This window comes from Mya arenaria, chromosome 8 (genome assembly GCF_026914265.1).
Source record: "Mya arenaria isolate MELC-2E11 chromosome 8, ASM2691426v1".
Lineage (NCBI taxonomy): Eukaryota > Metazoa > Mollusca > Bivalvia > Myida > Myidae > Mya > Mya arenaria.
In genome coordinates, this window is record NC_069129.1 from 66,823,498 (window position 1) to 66,840,749 (window position 17,252).

The 17,252-nt window shown below is 39.9% G+C and overlaps 2 protein-coding genes across 2 annotated transcripts; one reads left to right on the forward strand and one right to left on the reverse strand.

Annotated features, from left to right (window-relative positions):
• Positions 1 to 647: 647 nt before the first annotated feature.
• Positions 648 to 5,392, reverse strand: LOC128243323 (kelch-like protein 24). Its single transcript, XM_052961027.1, has 4 exons — positions 5,140 to 5,392; positions 4,439 to 4,636; positions 3,591 to 3,726; positions 648 to 2,515 (listed from the first exon to the last, which is right to left on the reverse strand). Exons 2-4 carry the CDS (start codon positions 4,556 to 4,558, stop codon positions 894 to 896), a joined length of 1,878 nt encoding a protein of 625 aa, XP_052816987.1. The 5' UTR covers positions 4,559 to 4,636; positions 5,140 to 5,392; the 3' UTR covers positions 648 to 893.
• Positions 5,393 to 5,693: 301 nt separating this feature from the next.
• LOC128243324 (cytochrome P450 1A1-like) lies at positions 5,694 to 16,580 on the forward strand. Its single transcript, XM_052961029.1, has 8 exons — positions 5,694 to 5,841; positions 7,638 to 8,023; positions 8,795 to 8,974; positions 10,180 to 10,398; positions 10,709 to 10,835; positions 11,020 to 11,285; positions 14,034 to 14,161; positions 14,450 to 16,580. The coding sequence occupies exons 2-8, from the start codon at positions 7,652 to 7,654 to the stop codon at positions 14,721 to 14,723; spliced, it is 1,566 nt and encodes a 521-aa protein (XP_052816989.1). The 5' UTR covers positions 5,694 to 5,841; positions 7,638 to 7,651; the 3' UTR covers positions 14,724 to 16,580.
• Positions 16,581 to 17,252: the final 672 nt, after the last annotated feature.

Consider the following 17,252-nt stretch of genomic DNA (forward strand, 5'->3'; position numbering starts at 1 on the left):
ACACGTTCAAAATATGCAATTCTTTCTTAATTCCCATTCTGTTTCCGAGTTGAAAGTGTCTGTGCCATGCGGGCCTGTGGCTGGGAAGGGTGTGGTGAGTAAACTAGCACGGCACAACCCATACCTGGTAAGTCAAATCTATATCATAACTGAACAGACCGCCCGCTCCTAGTGAACTAACTACTTAATTGACAACTCAAACAGCGTCACGCTTCCAGCCGGATCGTAACACAGGGAAATGCTTGCGCTTCCTCCCCGACTCAAAAACCTACCTCTTTTACCTTTTTGGGACCGGGCCGGAATTCCCTAAACTGGATGTACTGACCTGTGCAGATTCCCTTACCGTCATTTACCACCCGTTACCACCCCATTACATTCAGGCGGAACGGAATTACCTCTGACACCATTATTGTGAAAGAAAGAGCGTATGCCCGAACGGGTGGGGGGGGGGGGGGGAGAGGGTGTGTGAACCCCGAACCCTCCTTCAACCTGGAGCAATCGAAAAGCTAGCTCAACAGCAAGGCTGTGTAAAGTGCCCTAAACGGCTGACATTACACTCGGGGTTCAATGAAAGCATAACAGGTTTATAAAAATATAATTAAAAGAGCTATAAATAATAAAAAAATAAGAAGAAAATAAAATTGTCGAGTTTGAATGTGGAAGTGTTTACTAGTATATATTGTTTAAGATTAACAAAGTAACGCAAGGAAAGACTACACCGGGCTCCCCGTCACAAATTAGTAGCTTAACAAGAAATAATAAAATAAATATATACATTTATGTAAAAATTAGATATGTAACAATTTCAGATCTTTTGAACAAAATCAGTTGATGACGAAACAACAGTAAGTTTTGTTGTTTAAAACAGGACATGCGACGTCCGTTAGTACTCGTCAGACGACACCTATAGCATTTTGAAGGTATTCCTTCCGTATTAGCACTCTTTCTCCGCCAAAACACCATCTAGCAGCGGGCATTTCTATCTGTCCGACCATTTTTCCAGTTTTGGGGTCCACTATCATAATTTCGCGGAGGATGGTGTTGTCTGGAGTTTTCCCGCCAATCAGCAGCAGATTGCCACCATGTTGGATTGCCTCGAAGTGATGTTGGTTGAAGCCTGCGATACGCCCCTCAAGTTTTCCAAGGGCGTTCTCCTTTTCAGTCATTTGCGAGGGAAGTACAAACGATTTTGGTGACGAAGGGGAGGGCAGAAGCGGTGACACGCGCAGAGATGCAAGCGGTACGTCCGATTTGGATTGCTCGGAGTCGGATGTTTCAAATGAAAATGAACTCTCGGCGAGCTTTTGAATGTTTTTCCGTGACGTAACATTATTATCTAATATGACGATTCTGCCGTCTGGTAAAAGTATGTAGACCGTGTGGTCCACGGTAACACTGCGCGTCAGACGACAAGCAAACGGAAGATCACCAATGATTGTCGAAGTGTATAAACGAGTATCAAAGCATTGCACCTTGTCCGAGTCTTTGTCATTTTCCGTTATGCCGCCAAACAAGAACACATACTCCCCAGACACGGTAGCCGACATTGAGCGAATGCCGAGTAGAAGTTCGCCGGCGATCTTCCACTTCTTGGACCTCAGATCAAACTCCTCAATGTTAGTGAGAGCCGGCGCGGTCCCGTCCCGCCCGCCAAACACGTACATTTTGTTTGTCGTGGCGACCATCGAATGACCGCACCGACCATTGGCCATTGTTTCGCAAACCTTCCATTTATTTTTCTCCGCCTTATACACGACCATACCCTGTAGCTTCAACCAACCGCCGGAAACGTACACGTTGGTTCCATGGGTGAATACGGCGAATTCGTACCCTGGGTCGTACGGCATTGAGGGAAGATAATACCACTGCTCCTTCTGAAAACTGTAGCAGACGACTTCTTTTGTCGTCTGGAATCGCGGGACAGTTTTTAACAGGCCGCCGACAATCACAATGCAGTCATTTCTTTCACTTCTTTTTCTCTGTTGAAATCTATCAGCAGAAAATTGATTTTGTTTTGCTGGACATAAATGGAATTTGAACGCTTCCTGTATGTACTCATTAGCTTTAGAATCTAGCTCTATGTCCTCTTGCAGAAGACCGAATAAATAGTCCGGCGTCACTAAGGGTAACCGTAGAACTTTCAAAATGTCCGCGATACAAGATTGTCGAGAAGGATCGAACTTGAGCCAAGAAACCACGGCGTCACAGACGCTTTCTTCGTTATCAACTGAGAGAGAATCGCTACTAATAAGCGCGGTCATTTCGTCTGCCTCAAGCGTTTGAAAGTCGTCTGATTGGCAAATTTCTAGAAAGTTTTCCACGATGCTGATGTTCGCTATTTCCGCCAGATTCTTGCAATTGTGTGCTCGGGCAATCTTCCAGATGCCGATACAATTGTCACGTGATACCTGCGTCAACAGGAAGTCCTCGCAGCGCTCCTGGAGACACGGAATCTGCAGCATCGACGACGCCTTGAAGATCTGCTCAGCGTTACTCTCGTCGACGATATCAACACCTGAAATACAAGGGAGAGTACTATGAAGCTTTGTAAATGTAACTCAATAAGGGCGTTCGCATCTAGCTATTTTATTATATGTGTTTATACTTTGAAGCGCTGCCTTGAAAGCTACGCATTGATTTTTGAAATGTTTGTATTTGTAATCAGATTTAAAATATCACGCTTTCTTTTTAATTAGTTAATGTTTGTTTAAAAGCATTCTGTATGAGCGCAGGGTAAGCCTTCAACGTTTAGATAATTTTAAACATAATGAGAAACGATCGAATATTTGAAGTTTTAATTCGGCTAGCTTGTTCATTGGACACAACGTTTCTAAATCTTAAACTGATATAGCATATAAATTAGTTTGTGTTTCAATCTGAATCATCGCATTAGCAAAACATGTAGACCCATCTGCAACACTGCAACACAGCGTTTTGCTGTAGGGTACGGTTTAATGGCTATAAAATATCAGCTCAATTGCACTTAATACGATGAACTCCTGTGGGGTAAATACATATATAATGACCAATGATTTTGTGATATTTCGTTGTTTAGTTATCACTCGTCTGCAAATCCATTCTCGCATACCCCATTTACCTCTTTTAAACTTGATTAGTTTCAGGAAGCAACTTTCTTAAAATCGTTATCAATATTGATCGAGATTAGGAGCGGACACTCTGACCTTCGATCTATAATCACTTATGAAAACGATTAGATTTAAAGTCGTGTTGTACATGCACATAAGCGTGGAGGTCAAGTCAATAAGTCAAAGGTGCACCAAAACTTATGAATACAGTATCTGCATGAAGCTAGACCCATACTCGTACAATAACATCATAACCATTACAATAGAGCACAACCCCGCTTCGATGAAAGATTTTAGTTTGTTCATCCTAGCAAAACCATGGACCTATGGTTTATAAGTACGTGGCAAAAGATCAAAAATACTAAAGAGAATCATTTCAATTTATAACTGCAATGCGTATTGGAACTGATTCAGCGGATACACACACTCAAGAATATGCATCTAACCCCATGCATATCTATTTGAAATTCACACATATCTCATAAGACCAGTGGATTTACGCACCTGTGTACATGAAGCGAAGTAGACAGTCGAAGATGTCTGGCTCTATGTCATAAAGGGTGACGATGCCTCCCCGGGTCTCGATCATATCGTGGCTGAACATCGCCTCGAAATACGGGGACATCGCGCTCAACACCACCTGCGAGGAAAGAAATGTCCTTGAGCTTATTAGTATTTAATAATTATTACTCTATTTCGAGTCCGTTTCCCGTGTAGAATTCAGTCCCGATATCATGTTTTTGACCACAAAAGACTGGCTGCTGGTTGGGCTCGAACCAACGATATCACCGTTGACCACACGTTCACCCTTGCCTAGTATAATATAGTATACGAATAATAATTTGAAGCCGTATCGTAAGTTAAAATCATACGACCATAATAGATAAGTGTGTTTTTTCTTCTTCTTAAGACTAATTCTATTCCAGGCATTATCTTTTGACACTTTTTTGTGAACAGCTGTATGAGCCAAAACGATCTGAATAACAGTTTTCTGTGGTTATCTATTCAGCCCCCATTTTGTTAAAATAGTATTTAACGGCACTGCGACCGTCGGACCGGAAATGAGGGGGCACGTGTATGAATATCTGGGCTGTCCAGGTGCGAACAGAAAATACAAAGCGGGCTAAACTAGAACGACTGTTTATAATATTTCAGCTTCGTTCAGTCTTGAATTTCATCGATCACTTATACATCCATTAACACTGTTTATATTGTGAATAATTTCAGAATAATATTTCTGTTATCATATTTATATTGCCATTTTACGACGCCAGTGTACTGTTTCAACTGCAAGTTGTAATATATGTAGTTACCTCTTTAAAGAATGTTTCTGTATATGTTGAATGCCTCACCTTATGACAGGGGAAGACCCTGCCGTCCACGACAATGGTGGTGTCGGCGTGGCTGCCCGACTTCAACATGTCGCTTAGTCCCTCAGTCAGCGTCTCCAGGAAGCGCAGCCGCCCGTCCATCGGCCGAAAACTTCCGGGGAAACAGCGCGGGAGTTAGGCTTGGTCAGGCATCATCCTTCGCACGGATTAAAATAACCTCTGGAACAAATGCAATTCGGTTTGAATACACCATGGTATGAGTTAACAGAGTGCAAACAACATTGACCGTCGTATCGCATAGATCTACAGGCATAGCGTGCCAAAGACACATGATAATACTTTCATTGAAAACCCAGCTCTATTCAGTCCAAAATGAATAGCCTTCAACTGGGTGACATATAAAGGTGGTCTACTACTCTAGTTTGTATAATTACTTGTAATCAATGTCATTTTACCAAATACTTTGAAGTTTACTTTCATTGTATATATCTGAAGTAGAAATCATAATGCATTTACATTTATGCAGGCAAATAAAAGTAAAAAATATGAACTGTATATTGATATATAAAAATATACATATAATCTACAGTATAATACCGACAGCCGTATTAAGAAACTAAAATTACAATATACTATATTCATACTGCTTCTAGGAGTTTAATGGAAGTTCGCATATTAACGTTATTAAGTAACATGTCTTTAATACAAATAAATCATCTTACCTGCTGTGGTAGGAGTCAGCTGGGACAGCTAGTATACATGGCTGTTTACATGGCAGTCATAATAAATTTCCCCTCGAACGATTTCGCAAATCCGCAGAAACCATGTAACAATCCAGTTCTTATCCTTGCATGACTTCCTGTAGTTACTCTATGAAGCTTAAACTACTGTAACAATGTGTTGAAATAAGTACAAGCAGTAGTGTTTACTTAAATGTGCTCTATAAAGATCAAATACAATTTCTGACAGGTGAGGCATGACTTGAAGAGCTGAAATGGGCGATAATTCGTACGAGCATTATCATTTATAACTCCGCTATTTATAACTCCATAATACAATATTTAACTTGTAAGAAATTGATCTTTGATCGAAAATTTTTAGAGGGATGAAACTCAATACTAGTATATACATATTACTCAATAGTATACATATTAAATAAATATGTCGTAAAAACGGCGTCGTAAATGATTAAATAAGACTGATGTTTTATAGTAAAGGGGAAACGACTCGATAATGTAAAAAGATCAATACAATCGATATTCTCTCCCTTGCATTACACACTTCACCTTCCCTATCGACCTTCACCTTATCGCTATACAAACGTTGTAACCTTGTGGGTTTGCTTTAAGAGCAATTTGCAACCTAAAATGCTTTGAAATACACATTTCACTGACAGGAACTTTTCAATAGGGAGCTTTCTACAAGTAAGTGTTTCTTTGTGGTCTCTTAGAACCGTACTGTGTTGTGATTGATTAATGTAAACCGGCATTGTTGTAAAAAGCATGTCACATCTTCAGAACTCGGAGTACATTTTAATTAATAATCATTAAACGTGTTTTCATTTGCTGCAGTAATTGCGATACTTCATGTATTTGACATTTTCTTCCTTTTCGCTTATCAATAACTAAGTGTTGTTGTTTTTTCCAAGCGGTTGATCACCGCGGTTGCATGCAATGTTGGTATGATAATCGAGTGATGCATGATCATGCATAGCCGTTTGTTGTGTATTATTGATATTACTTTTTTGGTTGCTGATTCATTATTCTTGCGCAATGAATATATAAACAAACTACAGATACGTGTTGGTACTTATTCCGATCCGTTTTTATTCGTAACTGTATGTATACAAATGCACTTTTTGGAGGAAATATTATGAGATCAGATCATTCGAGTGGTAAATTAATGCCACCAGGTACCAGGCGATGTTGAATTATATGGAAGGCTAATTGTACCTTCAGACTTTAAATCAAGTATACTGTACATTTCCCTTTGAATTAAGTATATTTATTAATAAATTGATAATTTATTTAAATATATAAGACGTGAAAATGAGTCATAAGTGTTTGTGTGTGTGTGTTTGGTGTTAAAGATTAAGGAAGTTTCATTTTATCTTCAATGATACATTTAACGCGGTAGTTTACTTCATATTTGAAAGCAATATATATCCATTAAAGTTGGCTATCCATGCAGGCACAAAACAGTATAAAAATTATCAACACTTGCGGCAATAAGCAGCCTTTAATCCGCTGGCGCCGAGTGGGCACGGGACTCCCTTGGATGACGACTTAACTTTGAACCAGCGGGGTGGCTGTAAAGATGGCACCCATACATTCTTAATAAAATAATTGCACTCGGGGTCATTGCTGATTTCATTAATCGCGGCTCTCACTCAGAGAGAAAAAACTCTTTCAAATACACCGCCCATCAATTGGTGGGGGTAAATGTTCCTATTTGGCATCGGAATGGTTAGCTGGGGACTAGCGGGGACAAGCCATAATGTCAATGCTGCCATATGGGAATACGTGCAGGCAGTGATTGACTGTAAAGAAAGAGAAAATCACTGATCAGTAGCGGATCCAAGAATCGGGGAGGGGAAGGCTGAAGACGCTAAAATACCCAACCGGTTTCCCCTTTCTCACGTCAAATCCAGTCGCCGATTGTCTTTTATAGATTTTAATCTTCATGCTGATCATAACAGTCACAAGAAGTACGAGGTAACTGCAAAAGAAAGTATGAAAACTAATAAATGTAGCGTATATCATACGGCATTATATACAATATGCATGTATATGTAATGTTACAAACGTCAGTAACGGGAGTAATGACGTTAATCCGAAGTGCAATTGTCATTCTAGTAATCGTAGATATTCATTTTGATCACGTTTTTAAGCATACATTGTACTTTTATTTTTTGTTCACTCCATGGATGTTGTCTTACTTTCCTTCAGATGTCATGATATTTTGAAATGTCACTAATTATTGCATCATGCACAGCTGTGTACGCCTGGATGTGTGAAACTGCATGTCCCCTTAGATATGTTCAATGTTAAACGTGTTGCCTTTGTCAATAACAAGGGCTCGGCTTTCATCGAACAAAACAGTAGCTATAGATGTTTTATTCGCCAATTTGCGACGCGATGCAAGTTTGAACGTTCTTTCTATGATAAATACCAGCTGTCAATCCTTAATCACCACACTAATTCGCTACCTTACCCCTCAGGCGGATCATCCACCATGTTGACCATCGTCCTAGCAACCACTCTCCTTGTGCTCTTCCTGTTCCATCTGTACAAAACCACGTATCGACACAGACTAAAGTATGCAGATATACCAGCCGTCGGTTGGCGATGGCCGGTCGTCGGCAACCTGTTCGACATGTCACGGACGCACTTGGTGCTCACGGACTGGTATGAGAAGTACGGGTCGGTGTTCCGGTTCAGCCTGTACGGGGAGGAGATCGTGGTGCTATCTAGTTACGAGAGCATTTTTGAGGCGCTGGTGACTCGCGGGAGCGACTTTGCGGGGCGGCCACACATGACGCGCACCGATTACCAGGACCGGAACCGGAACTCCATCGTCTGGCAGACGTACACGCCAAAACTCCAGGTAGGATTAGTGAGATGAATCATTTTCAGTAAAAAGTTGATCTAATACTGAAGCGTGTCAACCTTGTTATAATTGGTCAAATTATCTCCCTTGGACCATGACCATCTAGGCAACAAATCTCTAAAATCAAAATGACACAAAATGGTATTTACGGCTGTGTCCGACATGGGCAAAATTAATTATACATGGCTACGACATTAATGTTTCCGTTACCAAGGTAATCAGTTTGAAAAGTACAAAGTTATCTAACATATTTTGTGTTTTTGTCGAAAACTTTTCTGACATGGTCTTAAACATGCACCGACAAGGCGGGTTTTACGTGAAAACTTGATGATGCATCAGAGATGGCCGCGTTTACAATACTGTTCAGGTAGTGTGTCAAATACACCGCCCAACTTTCGAGTGTTCGAATTGTGTCCACCAATTTTTGAGAGTTTATTTCCTTGTGTTAAACAAGTTTAAATGGATTATGCTTTGTCATCTGTGTATGTTATACCTTAATTTTGTGAAAGTCAACTCTTGTCTTGTTTCGAGACGGAACGCGTTTATTTCCTGTTTTATATTTGACCACCCGACCAACTGTTGACATATTATGTGAGAACATTCAACAGATTTTTTAAAAATGGCACCATCTTTAAATCTCTCTATTCAACTGGCGCTAGCATGAAGCATATGGCGCTTACATTAAATACATACAAATGGCACTAACATGAAGTCTATAATAGTATATGAGCGAGTTCCTTAAAATTCACTCATTTATTTATTTTCCAGTTTCTGCGGAAGCAGATCCACGCGTCACTGCGCATGTACGGAAACGGACTGGACCGGCTTGAGGCTCGGTGCGGTACCGAGATCGAGGTGTTGGTTGCCCGGATCGAGGCTGCACCCAACCTGACCTTTGACCCCTGGAGTCTCCTCTATGACTCCGCGTGTAACATCATGCTGGACCTGGTATGTCATTTTTTTCTTGATTCCGTTTTGGCGCGAGTTTGTCGATATACGGAAACCCAAAGTGGTACCATTGAGTCCTTCATTCTTCATTTCTTTAGAAAAAGCCGACGTGCGTTTTTTGTCAAGCCCGCTGTGTAGTAGTCGACATGATGGCTCGGTGTTTGTGTATGTGTATGTCTTCCATCCGCCAAATGATGGCTTGTCCGGGCTATAACTTGGTCATGTATAAGGGGATTTTAGATTAAATACGTTCACCATAATTAGACGGCGTTTCGCTTGCAAGACCGTGTATATTAAATGTCAAGGTCACAATTAGGGGTCATTGGTAAAGATCCCTGTATTTTGGCTTGTCGGGACAGTAACTTCGCAGCGCATCGGAGGATTTTAAAATCTATTAGCACAAATGACAAGACGGCTTATTTGTTAAAGACCCTGTACGTCAACGCTCAAAATCACACTCAATATAGAATGGGACTTCGTTCAAGATAACACTGTGATTAACGACATCGTTGGGAACTTATAAATGTGAAACATTTCATGATGTGCTCACATATTTGAATATTAACAAGTACAAATGAAACAGAGGTCTCAAATCTTGTGTGCAGATCACAAGTGTATCCATTACTTCTAGAGCAGTCACGATTTGAAAGTTAGCAACTAATACGTAAACAAGAGTGTAAACTTTAAATCTGAACAATCGTTTATGAACTTCAAATAATTGGGCACAATTTTTAACGACTTAAAAGCACTGCATATATGGGTCAAATGTCAAGGCCATTCGCGAGGGTAATTGGTTATATTTTAATTGTTTTGACATTACTGGAATCGTTACGTTCAAGGCTTAAGAACAATTTCGATAAAACAACCGTTCTCAAAAATGTTTCACGATCGATATACAGTGGTGGGATAGCCGGCGTCGGTATTTCGGCGACAAAGTTTAAGTATTAACGTGCATGTATTTGGAATGACCTTCTCGTCTGCATTTCATTACGGTTTTTGAAGCTTCTTCTAACGTTTTTCTAACGTTTAAATTCACACGAAAGACGGCACACATTCCGTAAACAATTATAGTGCCGGCCTGTCTGACGTTGACATACAGGGGACCGCAAAACACCAATGACAGACACTATACGACCAAGGATAAAGGGTTAAAGCGTTAAAACTTACCATTAAAGTTAAAATTAAAAATGACACTGTTACTCCAGGCTCTCGGACTACGCCTCCCACACGAAGGCCCGGGGCTGAACAGACTTAAGGAGATTAACGGACTGTTTAACCACTCGTTTGGGCCCGGCTCCAGCAGGATTCTAGACCAGTTCCCGGCGCTCAACTTTCTCAGGGACGAGTTCCGAGCCCTGAAAACCGCGGTCGACCTTAGAAACCAGTTCTGGGCGGATCATCAACACAACTGTGATAGTGCGCATGTAGGTGTTATTGTTTGTATTGTGTTGAACAGAAACAAAAACGTTACAAATAGTTTAAAGACTGTTTAGAATCTTGAAGAATTCCGACATCGAGGTGGCAAAGTATGGAAGGGTGCATGCAAGACTCTGTTATCTATATAAGCAGAAATATATGTCGCGATCTTTGATGAGGGCTTCAGGGATTTTGACAAATTACCATGCCCTAGGGGTGGGGTAACCAAAGTAGCTTGCATTCGATGATCCGCACGCCCCACCTCCTCCAATGGGATTAAAACCGCAGATCTAAATATCTATGTATGTGTTGTTTCAGGAGAGTGCCAAAACCGACAACTGTGTTGTACGCGACCTACAGAGACTGGCACGAGATCCGAACAACTCCGAGTTTGACATCTCCGAGGATACCCTGAAAGAAACATTTACAAACCTTATACTTGCCGGTAATTGCTAATGCTAAAGTATACCATAAATATGGGTTACAATTCTCTTTACTATATACTACTCAAATTTAAGAGACGCGTATCATATTGGAACGAAACATACAGCAATAACTTAGTTAAAAGACGGCAGATATTTCTTTATATGTTTATTATTTTGGAATTTAAATCACGGCCTACTTTTTAGGCACAGACACCACTACCACTGCTGTGACATGTCTACTTCTGGTGCTACTACATAAACCGGAAATCCAACATCGTCTACACGAGGAATTAGATCACGTGGTGGGTGGGGCACGTGCGCCGTCGCTTGGCGACCGTGAACACATGCCGTACACAGAGGCGTGTTTATACGAGACTTTACGGTACATTTCTCACGTGCCATTAGCCGTGCCCCACGCCACCATCTGTGATACGTCTATATGTGGGAAACGAATACCAAAGAATACAACGGTAAGGTTTCGGTGAAGCTGTCCCCAATCGGAACACCAGGGCAGTTTTCAACAATCGGAACAATTCGGCCATTTTCCATCGAAAACATATTCGGGTTTATGCCGGTGCATCAGTAAAAGTAGTTCGTAAAATATATAAAAAAGATAATATAATTATTGTAGTGTTTTAACGTGTTAAATTCAAATTGATTTCCATTGAATTTTTATTGCTTAACTAATTAAGATTCCTGAGAAATAAGTCTTTAGACTAAACTGCTAAATTGTGATTACTACGCGATCTTCTTGCAGCGTAGTTTAATGTAAATACTTTTGACATTGTAAACCGTCTATATACATCCGAGGTAGTATTCGATGGAAAATGGCCTAGGTGTTCCGATTGTTCTGACCCGAGTTCGGCTGATTTTAGCTAATGCTGCTGGGTTTTGTGTACGACTGTTGCATTGCAGCGCATACACTGCCTGCCGTAACCAAACTGCAAAATCGTTAGCCGCATTATTATTAGCTGTACTCGGTATTGGTTCATTTGTTTTAATTGTTTTTTTTTTCCGTTAAGGCACGATGTAGATTGTGCGATAGTGTGTAGTAATGACTTAAGATAAACATCTCAATCACCTACGTTAATTCAATTACCAGTGCCTCTTTGTTTCTAAATTAGTGTAACTTAGCTCTAGTTTATATAACCATTTCAATCCCTGGTCATCACTGGTGAATGAACCCAGGGGGATTTTATTGAAAATTTGCTTTAATATTTGTATTTGATAAAGGCTTGCTGAGATCTGAACGTTAACTATTCAACACTTGTTGTTTGTTCAATATAGTCTGCCCCAGGTGATCTTTAAACAATTTAACATTATGAAGTCCTTGGGTTTTCTGAATTCCCCTGCGCGTTTGAAATGAGCTGTGTTCTCAAAAATTGAAAGTGATGTGAGTTTATGTTAGCGAAGGACAGAGGGCAGATCATTGAATGAATGGCGACATTCCTAGCCTATGACAAGTAAAGAACATACTCCGTGGTGTATCTAAAACACACTTAAGGCTGAACAAAAATGTTGGTGGAATGCCATTTTTATTTCATATGATAAAGTATTTCATGTCCGCTCTTAAGCTCGTATCAAAGCTTTACCAAGAGATACTAAAACTCAAAAATGGCATCCCCACCACCCGTCTGATCATGTGTTTATTGTAATACACATACATATGTTCCATTTTATTTCATGCTCGTGCTTTAACAGTTAATGGTCATACATTTTGACTTGAACAATGACACGACATCGGGAATTATTGAAATGCAATTTTGCTATTTTAAGCAGAGTGGGAAAAATGTGGTAAGCCGCTCCACTTGTTAACCAAACAACCACTTCAAATGCCCTAGCATTAGCTTAGGTCAGGAGGAAGTAATATGCGGTTACCGCCCTTCCCGCTGACAGGCCTTACATTGTACATCATTGTAGTAACAAACCAACAAGGCTGCAATGTACTGTTAGCCGTGTTGGCTTACGATTGAGGGTTTTTTAAATGAGTAATATCTGCCATGCCTTTAGGTCACATTGAAATTAAAGCTCCTATTCACGCAGTACAAAAAGTAAAAGTAATAAAAAGTGTCATTAAAGTCCGTGTTAAGAGAGATGTTATTGAAACATGCTAGAACATGGCATAGTTGAGACTCTTGTTTATTCTTAAAGTTATAAAATTTAAGGAAACCCCCCCCCCCATTTTCTTCACCGTTTGTAAGAAGGGTAATAGGTTTGCAAATTTTGGTTGGAGTTCCAAGACTTGTCCGTACAGTATAACGGTTTGAACCCAGACTATTGTACTTTAGTGGTTTCTTGCCCTTGATTAGTCGATGACCTCTATTTTTCGGAGGTCAATAGGTCAATGTCACGATTAACAGTGTAATGACAGTTTTTTCCGCACTATTACCTGAGAATGATTTGACTCAGGACAATGAAACGTAAGTGGTAGGTTGCCCTTGACCAGTAGATAACCACTTTGTGTTGGTCCATAGGTCAAAGGTCAAGATCCATATTGTCATAAAGATTTTATTTGTACAACTTGGTTTAAACAGTATTTATTTTGTAATATATATATAGTTATACAACAGAACATAAACAATTGAAGGATTGAGTATGAAGCCAAAGGCTTTTATAGAACACCTTTCCCTGTAGAACACCTTTCCCTGTACTTATTGAGAATGGTTGGAACTACGGCCATGAAACTTCTCTGTTTTCCCTTAATAAGAACATGGTGCTTGTCCTAGGGTCAAATATCAAGGTCAGGGTTAACAGTGCTTTAATTGCACAAGTATTTGAGAGGGGTTTGACATTATACCATGGCAGTTCGCTGGTTAATTGTATTTGTAAATATATGACCGCGTTATTTTGTTGTCGGTTGGTCAAAGGGCAAGGTCACAGCCAACGTTATAATAAAGTGTATATGATACATTACGAATGGTTTGACGCTTAAGCACGGTCTGACAAAAGACCATGAAACTTCATGAGTAAGTTGTGATTGACTAGTAGATGACCCTTGTTTGTATGAACGATTGGCGTATTTGGACCTTACTCCAGATATTCTGAAAAATCGGTAAAAACAGAACATATACCCGGGATCATGATTTCTGTATTGCCACCTCCGTTTCTAAGCCCACACCGCACGCTTGCTCCTAACAATATTTAGTTTGTTTTATCTATACAAATAGTTGCTACTCATACATGTATAAATAAGCGTGCATGACCCCCGTTGTCTGCAGGTATACATGAACCTGTGGAGCTTGCACCACGACAAGACAGTGTGGGGGGACCCATGGAACTTCCGACCGGAGCGGTTCTTGACGGACTCTGGTCGCCTTGTGCCCGCACACCATTACTGCCGGAAGAGGTAATTTAAAATGGTTATATTTCTAATACAATTTTTGTATAATAAGTCTCATACTGTGTATCTTTGTATGGCTGTGATGTTGATGTAACATTAATAATGCTTATAAAACTTTTATCTTTATTATGTTATGAAATGTTATTCGGGAAATACTGAATTTAATGTAATGGATATTGACCAGAGGTGCTGAAATTCAAGAAAGCGATTAGGGGAAATTATTTGCAATAAAGACGTATGGCGTGAATGTATGTTTGGTATCCAGTCTGATTTTTTTTACTTCACACTTTACAGACTTTTGGCATTCGGCGCGGGAAGACGGGTTTGTCTGGGAGAGACGCTTGCCAAGAATCGTCTCTACCTGTTCACCACAGCGCTTCTGCAGAGGTACCACTTCCGGTCGGAGGGATCCCCACCGCCGCTAGACCCTAAGTCTTTCACACTAGGAATAGTGCTACACCCGGGGCAGTTTAGAATTCAGGCCATTCCTAGAACCACCGGGGATCACATCACTGAGAATACAAATGACCATATAGACACTGGTGCCAGCATGTCTTTAAATAGATGATAGTGGACTATAATTAGCTTAAAATTTGGTGCATTTAATGAATATAGATGTGATTGTGATGTCTAACAAGAGCTTGAAGCAGCGTGTGATTTTAAACGAGAGCTAGTATCGTAGTACCTAACGTTGTGGTGTTCAGAATTGGGTCTTCAGTGATTCAGCTTGCTGCGCGTTCCAAGTCCTGTACTCCTATTATATTTCCAGGGAACCCATTGAGACCATCTCATCTTGAGTGGGTCGTACAATCGTCTTTTGGAATCCTTTAATTAGCGCGATATATTTTGAAACAAATTGGTTGGCTAGAAAGCTTGCAGTATGTTTTAGTTTGCAATTAATACATGATTTTGATTTCTGAATCTCGCCTTAGTATCCAAATGAATTGCTCGATCTCTCGATATTTCATCTTACGTCCATAGATAAGATGGCTCCACTATACGGATACATGTACATCCACCGCATGCACTGTTTTCTAATTCATCTGTGCACAACTCTACGCCAGGGACTCTCATTGACTTGCTCAGAATCCATAGTTTTAAATGTGGGAGTCCGAAAGATGCATTCACGCAAAAAAAATCACTTCAGATAAATTACTGCATCCTACCATATTTTCTCTAAATTACTGTTGTAAATGTAAGGACCTGTTATGTCTACAGATTTTGTCGACATATTTTCTTTCTGTTTAAAAAGGTATATTCTCGTTTGATGTTAAAGATGTTTCTGGTTTAAATGTCAACATGTATATGACAATGTCAAGTGCTTGTATGTGATGACAGGTCTTAACTTTGTATAAACCGATCTGAGTCAATTAGGAGATAAAATACAATCACGTAAACACTGTAACGATGATCAAGAGTATTGGTTTCGCGTAACTAAAATATTCCAAATTTTCAAAACATTAGGGGGTAGTTTCAAGGAGATCATAGTCGATTTTAATCGTCAATTTAAGTAGTGTCATAGTTTCATAATTTTGCTAAATATAGTTGTGAACACACTGCTGGAGAAATAAAAGTGACGATTACACAGATTAAAGATACTTGATATTAGGACTAAAATCCTTGAATGAAACGACCCCTCCCCCTCAAATCTAATGCTACATGCAAGCTCACTAATTTTGTTTTAATATGTTTTGTGTAATATTTACACTCTTAAGAAGTTTTTAGACATTTTCTCGTGATAATCAGAATTATCTGGAAATAATTTCAGTAAAAAGAAGATTAAGTCAGACATTTGGGTTCATGACATAAGCTACTTAAGCCTGTTACCCTTAAGAACTTCAGGGAAAATGGGGCCTACTGGTGGTCTGCCTCTCCAAGGATTGACACGCGTTGTTTTATTAAAATAGCTTAACTATAATAGCTTGAGATAAATGCCAGACTTTTTCAAGCGACTTTAAGTACAGTCGAACCCCGTTGACTGGAACTCCAGGGACCGGCGAAAATATCTGGAGCCAAGCGGGTATTCTTTCCTTCAGTATAAAGAAATCAGCCCTTAACATCCGGTTCGAGCCAACGAGGAATTCGAACCAAACGAGTTCGAGCAAACGGGGTTCGATTGTCAGCAGATTCTGGTACTTTATGGCATTAACCCAACAAGTGGTCCAGTGCCATTCAACCGTCTTCTGGTTCCATAGGAAGGAACATACTTTTCTTTTTGTATCGTTCACGGACAGTGTAGACAACATCTTACTTTGTATTAAGACATCGTCTGTTTGTGTTTTATAATGTTCCTCTTACTATGAGAAGCATATTTATTGATGTGAATCTCGCAGTGATGTGAAGTCAACATTGTTCATTATCACTATGACATGTACACTTGTTATCGTTGTAAGTATTGATAATAAAGATTACTGTTCAAAATCAATGACAAATCAATGTATCTCGCTTTATTGTCCGTTTCTCTCAGTAGCGAAGCCAAGTTGATATTTAATTTAGAAGATAAGGTTACTTCCCCATAAGGCAAACCATACATATCCTGTGTTCCATGCAGTGTTTTACAGCGTTGATGGTGGACGTGTCTACCAGGAAATGCTTTTTACGTCCGGTTACTGATACAGGACATCATCTAGTTCAGCTTTGTAGAAAAACCCATATCCTTATAGAGTACTTGGAAATGTTTCATCATCAAATATAGCGAGATAACCACAATATCGCCGTCGTTTGGCGCCGCTTGTCACCGTGGTTTTATTAGGGACGCGGTGTATTAATTTATTAGCTGGTCTATTTTATAAAGAAAATAAATCGAGTTATTGCGATAACCTGGTAACTTTTGTGACTTAAACCTTGTGCAAAGACTTGACCTTAAGCCCAAAACTGTTGAAAATATTCACATAAAACTTGGTACTTATTGCCAGAGACAAGATGTAGCAGGGCCCATAACTTCGGCGTTAATAGTGTTCGAGTTATGCCCCTTATTGGCTTACTGAATGACAATAACAACAGCAACGCTTTATGAATAAAAGGAAAGAAGCCGTGGCATCATCACCATTTCTAGTGAGTGTCCCATTCCCCAAGCAAGAAACATCGCACTCAATGT

Coding starts and splice junctions, on each gene's coding strand:
- LOC128243323 (XM_052961027.1), bottom strand. CDS start 4,558: ATGGACGGGCGGCTGCGCTTCCTGGAGACGCTGACTGAGGGACTAAGC. Junction 3,727..4,438: donor GGGTCTTCCCCTGTCATAAG/GTGAGGCATTCA, acceptor CTTTCCTCGCAG/GTGGTGTTGAGCGCGATGTC. Junction 2,516..3,590: donor ACTTCGCTTCATGTACACAG/GTGCGTAAATCC, acceptor CTTGTATTTCAG/GTGTTGATATCGTCGACGAG.
- LOC128243324 (XM_052961029.1), top strand. CDS start 7,652: ATGTTGACCATCGTCCTAGCAACCACTCTCCTTGTGCTCTTCCTGTTC. Junction 10,399..10,708: donor ACAACTGTGATAGTGCGCAT/GTAGGTGTTATT, acceptor GTGTTGTTTCAG/GAGAGTGCCAAAACCGACAA. Junction 10,836..11,019: donor TACAAACCTTATACTTGCCG/GTAATTGCTAAT, acceptor CCTACTTTTTAG/GCACAGACACCACTACCACT.